General features: G+C 36.4%; 1 protein-coding gene and 1 long non-coding RNA gene across 2 annotated transcripts; one reads left to right on the top strand and one right to left on the bottom strand.

Moving 5' to 3' along the window:
* Positions 1–983: 983 nt before the first annotated feature.
* On the top strand, positions 984–7,586 carry afp4 (antifreeze protein type IV). Its single transcript, XM_038305322.1, has 4 exons — positions 984–1,063; positions 1,192–1,266; positions 5,786–5,936; positions 7,208–7,586. Exons 2-4 carry the CDS (start codon positions 1,215–1,217, stop codon positions 7,467–7,469), a joined length of 465 nt encoding a protein of 154 aa, XP_038161250.1. The 5' UTR covers positions 984–1,063; positions 1,192–1,214; the 3' UTR covers positions 7,470–7,586.
* LOC119796672 lies at positions 7,033–10,092 on the bottom strand. Its single transcript, XR_005282503.1, has 2 exons — positions 9,795–10,092; positions 7,033–8,541 (listed from the first exon to the last, which is right to left on the bottom strand). It is a non-coding gene; the product is annotated as an uncharacterized LOC119796672 (long non-coding RNA).
* Positions 10,093–11,786: the final 1,694 nt, after the last annotated feature.

The raw sequence follows: 11,786 nt of genomic DNA, 5'->3' as shown, positions 1-11,786 counted from the left end.
TCGGCAAGAGTTTGATCTATCAATTGGCTCCTCTTCGTCGTCACTCTGTTAGTACGTCATATGCTTCGTTGATCTGATTGGTTTATTTGGCCCGTCTATCACCAACATAGGCCAATCAGCTAACCAGTATTTTCGCCCCTTCCCAAAATTACTGCAACGGACGGTTTCCAGATGGATATGCGGAGCAAATCCATCTGGCGGAGTCAGGTTAGCGGTGACCTGCCACTGTGCAGCACCCAGGGAGCAATTGGGGCTAAGGGTCTTGATCAGAGACCCAGAGTGGCAGTCTGTGGGAGTGGGTTTCGAACTAACAACCTCACGATTACAAGGCCTATGCCCTAACCACTAGGCTGCCAGTAGTGAAGTTCTGTTCATGATGACCTGATCTTGGTGCAAATGTGCTTAAAGTCAGACATGATGCCAGCTGTTAGCTGATGTTTGGTTGAGGTGCATCTGGGACCTTTTCTCCAAAAATAGAGAGGATTTATTTGCTAATTGTAATCATTAGCTGCAATTTCGACTTAGACCTCTGCAGTTCAAATAAATCTTTAATAGACAAAATCTATAATAACCTTGAATCCTATTATGAATATCAGGCATTTCAGGAACAGCTGGGCTGGGCTTGATGTGTTTGAAATCAAACTGATCTGCTTTAAATTTGAAATTATGATCTTCAAATGCTCTGCTTTTGCAGATGGAGTTAAAGCGCAATCTAAAATAACTGGAAACCAAAACAGAATCAGCCATAAAAGGTGAAATGATCCAATCAGGCATCTCCTGTGTTCCCAGGCTGGAGCTTTGAACCCATGGTGAAGAATTTATTGTCCCTCTGTCTCCAGCTGGTATCACAGAGAGCGGACTTTGTATCCGTGTTGTCACGGACAGTGTCAAACATCAAGGTTCAGTCCTGCACAGTGCTCGCTCTGACCTTTCAATGCCACATCTTCTCCCTGGAAGTGATTACATTCTGAGTAACCATGATTAACTCATCCTACGCCGCTATAAAAGCCTCTGACATTCTGAGAGGAGGGCACCATCAAGTCCAAGAACTCCAGGAGTTAAGGTGAGTCTCCTTCGCCTTGTTTTTCAAGACTTTCAGCAGGATAATAATAGACCAAAGCGTATTTCATGAGGAGCTGAAGATAAGGTGTTGTTCTGTGTGTAGAGACCTGATTGTTTTCCTTTTTTCAGGCTTTTTTTCGTCTTCTGCAGCCATGAAGTTCTCCCTTGTCGCCACTCTTCTTGTTGTGCTGGCTGTTGCCCACGGTAAGCTTTATTTAAAGAGAAGAACTTTTTAAAAATCAACAACTGTCTACTAAATAGGGCTGCAGCTATTGATTATTTCAGGAATCAATTAATCAAGCAATGGTTTTTATTGATTAAAATCAACATAGGATGAGTTAAGCATGTAGTAATAATCAGCCAATGATTTTTATTGAATAATCTAAAAAGAAATTCTTTCAGTAAATCAACATTTCTAGATAGAAAAAACTAAATGACTTGAAATTTTAAGAATCCTTAAAAAAATGGCTTTATTGCACACATTTAAATAAATTGTATAAAAATCTAGAAAAAACACATAAAATACACGTTTTTTAATGTAAAAGTCATAAAATACAAGCTTTTCCATCCTAAATTGAAAACTTTTATATATTTTTTGTGTTTTTTATCTGAATTACTGTTGTAAGTAGGTAATTATTTCAGCAAAGTGAATTAATCTATATACCCTTAAGTATAGGTAAGGCTAATTGGTTTCATACCTGTGCCAGTTTAAATCCACACAAGGTAGCTTTATTTGTATAGCACATTTCAGCAACAGGGCAATTCAAAGTGCTTTACATAAAATCAGTAAAAAATAAAAAATAAAACACAGAAGAAACAGTTAAAAATCACAGGATCTATGAATAAACAAAGATCTTAGATGTGCTTTGATATCATTTAGTCACTGTCTGTGTGAAATAAACATGATCTTTGTAACAGCAGTGAAGAAAGCCTATCATCAGACCATGTGGAGTTTGGCTAAAGATGCAAGAAATTTTCAGAATATGATAAAGGTTGCACAAAAAACAAGAACTAAATGCATGGAAATTGATCTTTTTTATATTTCATATGAATTCTGAAAGCTATTTTTGATTTTGAGTTTGAAGCTTATTAGCGTCACCAGGAAATTGAGTTAGTAATTTGTATAGTTTGAGTAATATTGTATAAGTTGTTAAATATATACATGTATTTGAAAAACTGAATCTAATAATTAATTAAAATGATTGTAATAATTATGTTTAGAATATTACTGAAATCACCATGGATAAATGATAGAAATTGAAACTCATACAGATTTATGAGATATGCTCTTTTAAAAAAAATAAAAACCTCTTCATTTAAATATGAAGTGAAGTATTTTTAAATGTTTGGCTGAATTTGATGTTAAAATCACCAACATTTAAATAGACTTTCCTGGAATTATATTTTTATTGCAAAAACTGTATAGCATCTCATTGGAAACTACAGCAAAGTCTTTTATTTTGAAAAATTGCAAGAGTGATTAAAAATGTGTTGTAGCCTCTAGGGTTGTGCACTGAGGTGACCAACCAATTAGCTCTGTTTGAAATTCTATGATGATAAAGAAAGTAATTGTTGTACAATACTCTATGCTTTTGACTCTGTTTACACTGCAAAAAAGAAAACTCAATAAGTAGTTTTTTCTTAAAATAAGGGGATTTTTTCTTGAATTTAGGAGACAAGTGAGACACTTTACAAGTAATTGTATTGTCTTATTTCAAATGAATATTATCTAATTTTCTTATTAAAAGAGTAAAATAATCATTCCATTGGCAAATCATCCGATTTACCTATTAAAAATAAGGTTAAATATATTTAATTTAAGAATCTTTTACTTCTTTCTAGATTGTTTTTGCAGTGTACACGTCTTATTTATATCAGTTGCAGCATCAGTAAAAAAAATCAACATATTGAGTTTGAAAATGTAGTTTATTCCTTAGATGCCTTCTGTTGCTAATTAGCTTCAAACCAAAATGCTAAGATGATGAATAGAAAAAAGTAAACATTGTATAATATTATGTTTGGACTCTATTTATGCTTTATTCCATAATTAAATAATCAACAAGATGATAAATGTATTAAGTTTGAAACTGAGAATTTTTGCCCCCTTAGATGCTAGTTTCGCTAATTAGCATCATACCTACAGTATGCACTACAATTATTAAACAAATTAAGTTGAATGGATAAGTTAAATTAAATTAATTGTTTTACACATATTTGTTTTTAGTTCCATTTATAAATTTTGTTTGACCTTTAGCTGCAGCGATAAATAAATCAACATATTGAGTTTGAAAATATTGTTTATTCCTTAGATGCCTTCTGTTGCTAATTAGCTTCAAACCAAAATGCTAAGATGATGAACACAAAAAAGTAAACATTGTATAATAATATGTTTGGACTCTATTTATGCTTTATTCGATAATTAAATAATCAACAAGATGATAAATGTATTAAGTTTGAAAATGATAATTTTTGCCCCCTTAGATGCTAGTTTCGCTAATTAGCATCATACCTACAGTATGCACTACAGTTATTAAACAAATTAAGTTGAATGGTTAAGTTAAATTAAATTAATTGTTTTACACAGATTTGTTTTTAGTTCCATTTATACATTTTGTTTGACCTTTAGCTGCAGCAATAAATTAATCAACATATTGAGTTTGAAAATATAGTTTATTCCTTAGATGCCTTCTGTTGCTAATTAGCTTCAAACCAAAATGCTAAGATGATGAATAGAAAAAAAGTAAACATTGTATAATATTATGTTTGGACTCTTTTTATGCTTTATTCGATAATTAAATATTCAACAAGATGATAAATGTATTAAGTTTGAAAATGACAATTTTTGCCCCCTTAGATGCTAGTTTAGCTAATTAGCATCATACCCATGCACTACGATTATTAAACAAATTAAGTTGAATGGTTAAGTTAAATTAAATTAATTGTTTTACACATATTTGTTTTTAGTTCCATTTATAAATTTTGTTTGACCTTTAGCTGCAGCAATAAAATAATAAACATATTGAGTTTGAAAATATTGTTTATTCCTTACAGCCTCGTGTCGCTAATTAGCATCATACCTAAGCACTACAATGATTAAACAAATTAATTGTTGTACACTGATTTATGTTTTTAGCTCCATTTATACTTTTTGTTTGAGATTAACTGAGTCAATAAAAATGATTAAAATACTAAGTTTGAAAATGTTGTTTATTCCTTAGGTACCTTGTGTCGCTAATTAGCTTCATACCAAAATGTTAAAGGAATAGTACACCCAAAACATGATTAGCCTTCATTTTCTACTCACCTCCATGCTGAACAACACTCTGGAGTACTTTTTTGATATCTCAAATGCATCTGGAGATCTGGGAGGCTTCTTGCTGTCTGCTGACATTCAAATAATGGAGGTCCATGGCGCCCGAGACAGAAAGGTCCATAAAAGTCCACAAAAACGTGTCAATATTCCTCCATACTGCTCGTCCAATGTAATCCAAGTGTCCTGAGTGGGTAGCGTCCAGAATTTACTCGAAACGAAGTCATTTAGAATGTTTTTAGAGCATAAACAGTAGTGTATAGGATTTCCTAATAGCGCCCCCATGCGCGCTCACGATTCTACGGAAGCCGGCAGACCAAACCAGCGCATTCAGCTCGGCAAAGAACTCATGCTCTTCCTCAACACTGAAGTCCTCAGACATTTTTCTTTCGTTGTTTCTTTCTTTGCACAGGTAAACAGCACATTTCTTCTTCTACGCTTGCATTATCGGCAGACCAGACGCTGAATGCGCACTTTCTTCCGGTTTGGTCTGCCGGCTTCCGTAGAATCGTGAGCGCGCATGGGGGCGCTATTAGGAAATCCTATACACTACTGTTTATGCTCTAAAAACATTCTAAATGACTTCGTTTCGAGTAAATTCTGGATGCTACCCACTCAGGACACTTGGATTACATTGGACGAGCAGTATGGAGGAATATTGACACGTTTTTGTGGACTTTTATGGACCTTTCTGTCTCGGGCGCCATGGACCTCCATTATTTGAATGTCAGCAGACAGCAAGAAGCCTCCCAGATCTCCAGATGCATTTGAGATATCAAAAAAGTACTCCAGAGTGTTGTTCAGCATGGAGGTGAGTAGAAAATGAAGGCTAATCATGTTTTGGGTGTACTATTCCTTTAAGATGATAAAGAAAAAGAAAGTAATGATTGTATTATATGTTTTGACTATATTAATGTTTTTTTGATCACTTAATTATCAATAAGATGATAAACATTTCAAGTTTGATAAAAAAATGTTTTTCTTTAGATGCTAGTGTCGCTAATTAGCGCCATACCTAAGAACTAAAGTAATTAAACAAATTAATTGTTGTACACTGATATATGTTTTTAGCTCTATTTATAATTTTTTTTTGATATATCTGAGTCAATAAATTAATCAACATATTGAGTTTGAAAATATTGTTTATTCTTTAGACGCTTTGTATTGCTAATTAGGTTTGTTAAAATTGATAAGCTTTACTTAATCTAACATCTGATAGACATCTAAAACACACAAGATATATATATTTATATATATATGTTATTTTTTTAATAATTGATAAATCACAATTAACTGGTTTTATGGCTTTAGTCCTATTTCTGAAAACTGTGTCAGTCTTAGAGCTAAAGTTCATTTTAACTTGGTTCAAATGAAGCAATGTGGATTTAAACTTTTTATTTTTAAATTTTAAAGGCTCTGAGGCCAGGGCACTGGTGAAACGTGAGGTCCAGACCGAGGTGGAGCGGCTCACCCAGCTCCTGAAGGACATGTCCGCCAGCATCACCACCGCCACCCAGGACATGGTGGAGAAGATGAAGGCTCTGGAGATGACCAACACTGCCCAGTAAGAGCCTTTAGTTTCTACGCTAAGGTTCATTTAGCCAGTTATCATTTAAATCTGCTTCATCTTAGAGATTGTTTCCTTTGTTAAATTCAACGACCAGCCATCTGATTAATTCTCTTTTGGTGCCTTTAAAACCCTTTCATCTGATAACACCTGATAACAAGGGAATAATTGTGAAGAGAAAGATAAAAATTATACGATTTAAATCTTTTTAAATCAAATAAAAAGTCAGCGATTTATAGTCTAAATATATCAGCTTGTAACCCTAAAATACAGCAATGCAAAAGACTGGAGATTTCCTAAAAATTAGGGCTGAATGATTAAGAAAAAAAATCTAATTTGACATTATTTATCAAAAAATATTGCAAATTTTATATTTTCCTTTTCCAGGAAATTAGAGGTCTCCAGATTTTATTATTTTTTCCAAACTTAAAAGCTTGTTGTCCAGAGTCCATTGAGTCTTTCCTTTCTATTCAGATCTATAGATCTGCTTTCTACACTGGAAAAAATCAAAATCTAGATAAGTCATTTTTTTCTTAAAATAAGTGCATTTTTTCATGAATTGAGGAGGTAAAAGAAACATTTCGCCAATGGAACAAGACAATTTACATTTAAAATAAGAAAACACAAGTGCATTTTATCTAAATATCTTATTTTAAGAATAAAAAAATTAATTCCATTGGCAGATCATCTTATTTTCCTACTCAAAATAAGGGTAAATACACTTCATTCAAGACATTTTTACTTATTTTGAGATCATTTTTGCAGTGTAGCTGCGACTCTCTTCCCTACTGTAGCGCCTCCTAGAGGGCTGGGGTTAGATTCAGCATCTTACTCCTGTTTAATGTAAATTGTATTGTAGCGAAATTGCGTTGAAGTTGCTCATGAATAAAAATAAAACTTATTAAACTTATTTCAATTTTATTTTGTTAAAAAAAAGATGAAAAAGTTTGTTTTCCACTTTTGCATTTAGAAACTATGTCTGGTCAGAACTTTAGTTTTACATTGAGAAATATCAAAGGGTGTGAATACTTTAAGACTCCGTGTTCTAAAAATCTATAAACTGTCTTAAAATCCAAGGAGAGACATTTTTTCTACTTTACAAAGTTGACTTTATTGAACTTTTTTGTCTTTATAAAATAAAATCTGTAGCACAGAAGTTTTTTACACACCCAAAGAATCAAATATTAAAGCACAGGCCGTCATCTTTGTAGGTGAATGTTTCTTTTTTGCAGCTTTCACAGATTTCTTTCTCTGTCCCTTCGCTGTAGGACCTACATGGAGGGCAGCAGGGCCAGGATCCAGCCTCTGGTGGAGAAGGTCCAGGCTGAGGCCGCCAAGCTGCAGGAGCAGGTCAAGCCGTTCATCTCCAACATCGAGGAGCACGTCCGGCCCCTGACGGACGACCTCAACTCTCAGGTCCAGCCCCTGACCGAAAACCTGCAGGCTCAGGTGAAGCCCCTGACTGACATGATGGAGAAGTTTCTGCAGCAGGTGATGGAGCAGTCCAAGGCCCTGATGCCACCTCAGTGAACATCCACCCCAACAAAAAAAACGGACTCAGAATCTACTCTGAACGCTAAACACTGCCGACTGTTAAGTTTTACTGTTTCATTTCAACTCCATCAATAAAAGGGATTAAAAACTTAAGAGTTGTTTTTTCTGCTTTGTGTTAAAATTCACTTCTAAAACAGTGAAAAATGTCAAGAGATAAAGATGAACTGAAAATGTCTGGATCTGATCCGATCCGCTCAGTGCAGTAAACACCAGTATCTGCATCACCTCTGACCTGTTGCTTATCAGCCGCTCTGTCACTCGTCGCTCCACACAGAAAATAATCAAGAGCTGAGTCCTGTTTGATAATCAGATGAACTAACAGATACGGGAATAATTAACCTTATAAATGAGAAAAACAGAACTTAATTGTTGCAGAACGCTGAAAAGCAGAAATCTACTCTCTAAAATGTTGGAAGCAGCTCTGTAAGGAGTTAATGGATATAAAATACAGCTACCAGGATAGATTTAAACATTTAAAAATAAATAAATAAATGCAACCTTTCCTATAAAGGGTAAGCATTTCATTTTGCTGCAGAACTTCATCAGTATGATGTAAAAACGCTCTTCACAAACAGAATGGATCGAGTCGAGGAAGAGCAGACAGGTTTCATTGAGCTCGTGTCTCAAAGCAGGGAGGGAGACAATGACTTGTTGTCTGTCGAACAACAAAACAACAAAATCACTAGTCTTCCACGCCACTCCGGACCCATCAAACCCATCTGACTCCTTAAGGCAGCTCAAGCCTTGAGGACAGGGCAGCGTTTGGGTAAACCTTGGCGGCGGCTCTCCTCCTCCTCCTGAAGGCCGCGGCAGAACTGGCAGTCCTGAGCGGCCTTCTCCTTGTCCTCCCTTAGATTAAACCAGCCAAACCTTTCAGAAACAAATCAACGGGGGTTTTCCACCCACCGCTTTTCATTCTTCAAACCGGCAGCATTAAGAATGAGTTTTAAATGTTAGATTCAGTGTCTAAGGGGAGGACTCTGTCCTGAAGGAAGGATGACGTGCATCAGGGTTATCCAAAGCGTGCCGCCGACGGTGGCCCTGAAAGCTGGAACACAGAGAACACAGCAGCTTGATGAACCCTGATGGTACAGAGTGAGAGATAAACCCATCATCTACCGTCAAATCTTAAAGCTTTTTCAGATAACTTCTATGAATTAAGTCACGTTTGAGGTTTGAAATGTGAAATTTCTTGTGAATGTGGAGTTTCTTTTGGTTTGGATGATTGGATTTTCCCAAAAGAAGCTGCTTAGGGCTTATTTTTTTCCTTCCTTCACCAGCAGCTCGCATCGCTCGGTCATCGGAAGGAGCCGTTCCCAAACGGATCACCTTCAACCACCCTTTAAAATGTCCAAATGAACATTTCCTTTTCTGAACGTATCTGCTGGAAACAGGATTAAAGTCATCGGCGTCTAAAGTCAGTGATGCCTTCACTGGAAACATGAACCAGTGGAGGAGCCGAGGCATAACAACAGGTGTTACTACGGCCGGTGCAGAAGTTTAGAGTCTGATACGAACTGCTTTAACAGTTAAATACGGACATTTGTGTCACAATCCACCACCTGATCAGATAATCTTCAGATTTTTGCATTCGATGGGGTCTTTTTGACTTTTTCCACACTAGAGATCAACCGATCAATCAGCCGGTGATCAGAATCAGCCAATTCTTCCCATAATTGATCTATCAAAGACAAAAACAGGTGGCAGTGTGTATCTTAGTCCTTTGAAACAAAGTATAAATCGAATTAATCTAGGAACGCATGCTTTGATAGAGAAAATGGGATAATCTTTTATTTTCTGTTAGGTGCAGAACTACCATCCTTGTCAGGAAACAGGAAAAGCATTATTATTAAGACTAAAACTGCAAGAAAAACCTAAATCTGATGGACAGACCTCCTAAAAATTGGCAACGACCAAGAAAAGCCTGATTGGTGCATCTCTGATCAGCATTTAAGGCGAGGTGGGCTTCCAATGCGACTCAGTCTGCATGTTTTTATGTCTGCTCATTAGTTTTGGGGATATTTTTGCAAAGTATGTCACATAAGTGCCATTATTTTAGAATGCATGATGAGAGTTAAGTGATATTCTTTAAGTTTTAAACATCATTTCTGTTCTAGTTGCATTTAAAACTTATATGAAGCAGTGAAACATCAGTTGATTTTGCAGGAAAACCTGAGAGAAACTGGGCAAGATTAATAGATGGAGATGAGAGAAGCATTATTTGAAGTGAATGAAATATGTAGCTTTACAGATGATGCAGAAAGCAAAGATTTCACTGATGGGGAAATTGTTTCCACTTACCGTTTCTGAATTGGACACCTGGGGACATCCACGCAGGGGGCCGACGGCAGGAGCACAAAAGGAACAATTTTCTTTCAGGGAAAAAAAGAAAGAAAGAAGAAGAAAATAAAAAAAATGTTTTCAAAATGTTGCGGCGGTTCTCAAAAGAAAAAAGGCAGAATGATTAAGAGTTGAGGGTCTGAGACCTGCGCTCAGAGATGGCCTCTGCGGAGGGAAAGCCTGCTCTGCCTCGGCTGGTCGGCGGAGAACAACTGATAGACGTGTTTTTGCTGGTTATGTTTTAACTGCGGACTGACAGACAGACGGCCCCCATGCACACAGGTGCTATTCAAGGAAACTGTGTAAACGTGACGTCACAGAGAAAATCTGGCCCATAAACCTTTTTCCAGAACCAAAATCCCGCCCACTTCATGCTGGTCACATCTTTTCTCCCATTTTTCCATTTCTCTAACTGTCTCTTCAGCTCTTTGTCTGACCTTCTAGATTTATATCTCTATAAAAACACATTTCAACAAACTACCATGCGGCAGAAAGCGGTTGATCCCAAAATTTTGCTTTTTAAACTCGCTCGTTCTGCTGTCTCTCCGTCTCACAGGCTGAACAGTTTCCAATCAATACCTGTTTATTTTTCTCTTTCCTCGCCAGATTTGATTTTCTTCTCTGTTGTTTTTTTTTCGTGTCTGTTTCTTTCTTTTCTTTGTTTTTTGGAAGCAAAAAACCACCAAAACCAAAGCGTATCCCAATTTTCAAAGCCCCCCCCCCCCAATTTGGAGCACGTCTGCTTCCCTCTAATGCTGAAACACCACTTTGTGAAATTACAGTACAATTTTGAAAAGTAGAAACAGGCAGCAAGCAATTCAGGTGCTCAGCCTCTGCAACAATAGAGCGCTGGCCTTGGTGATGGTTGCTAGGCGATGGAGGAAACACAATGGCCTCCTCTGAAACCAAAGGCCCTTAAGTGGACTGACAGGAGCGAACGCACACACACACACACACACACACACATATGCATACATACATGCATAGATCCATGCAGAGCAACTCATGAAACAGAGCAACACATGGGAAAAGAAGCAAGTGAAGCTGCACCTTGTTCAGGACAGGAAGCCTTGAAGGAAAGGAGCAGCTTGCCTCAAATCTCTCTGCATATTCTTATTCATTGCAAAGCATAAGGAGCTTATTTCGGCATCCTTCATCAGGCCTTTTTTGAAAGCTGAAGCTTCGGATGGAGGGACGTACCGATTGGTCACAACATCAATATGGCAACAGTCTCTCTGCAGCATCATCTATTCCCTTTCCTCTAAATAAAAACCCAAAACGATATAAGTCAATCAAAACACTGGAAAAACGATCTAGAAATAAGTAAAAATTTCCTAAATTAGGTGTATTTACCCTTAATCTGAGTAGGTAAATAAGAAAGTTTGCCAATGGAATGAGTATTTTTACTCTTAAAATAAAATCATTAGATAATATGCACTTGAACTAAGACAATGCAATTGTTTTTTTCTTATTTTAAATGTAATTTGTCTTGTTCCATTGGCAAAATATCTCTTTTACCTCCTTAATCCAAGAAAAATTCACTTATTTTAAGAAAAAATTACTTTTTTTCCCAGTGAACACACCTTATATGGTATCGAAAATGGTTTTGTGCAATTTTCATAATTACAAATCCCGACTTGGGTGCCGTATTACTATTACAGCGCAAATGACCTGCATTAACACCCAGCATGTAAATAATAGAATGGGGGGACTCTAGCTGCCCTTGGTGCTTCAACATGGCACAGACATGCAAACATTGATTTGTATGGCTGAAATTCTCCATCCTCTGGCATGTGGGGCAGAAATCTTAAAGACAGAAAAAGAGAAAAATGCAGTTCACTGCAGAAAAATTGAAATCTAAATAAGAAATGTATTTTTAGAATAAGTTTTTTTTCTTGAATTGAGGAGGTAAGTGAGACACTTTGCCAATGAAACAAGACTATTTACATTTAA

Source organism: Cyprinodon tularosa, unplaced genomic scaffold (assembly GCF_016077235.1).
Source record: "Cyprinodon tularosa strain WSP-4 unplaced genomic scaffold, ASM1607723v1 ctg556, whole genome shotgun sequence".
Taxonomy (NCBI): domain Eukaryota; kingdom Metazoa; phylum Chordata; class Actinopteri; order Cyprinodontiformes; family Cyprinodontidae; genus Cyprinodon; species Cyprinodon tularosa.
This window is presented reverse-complemented; position numbering and strand designations above follow the sequence as displayed.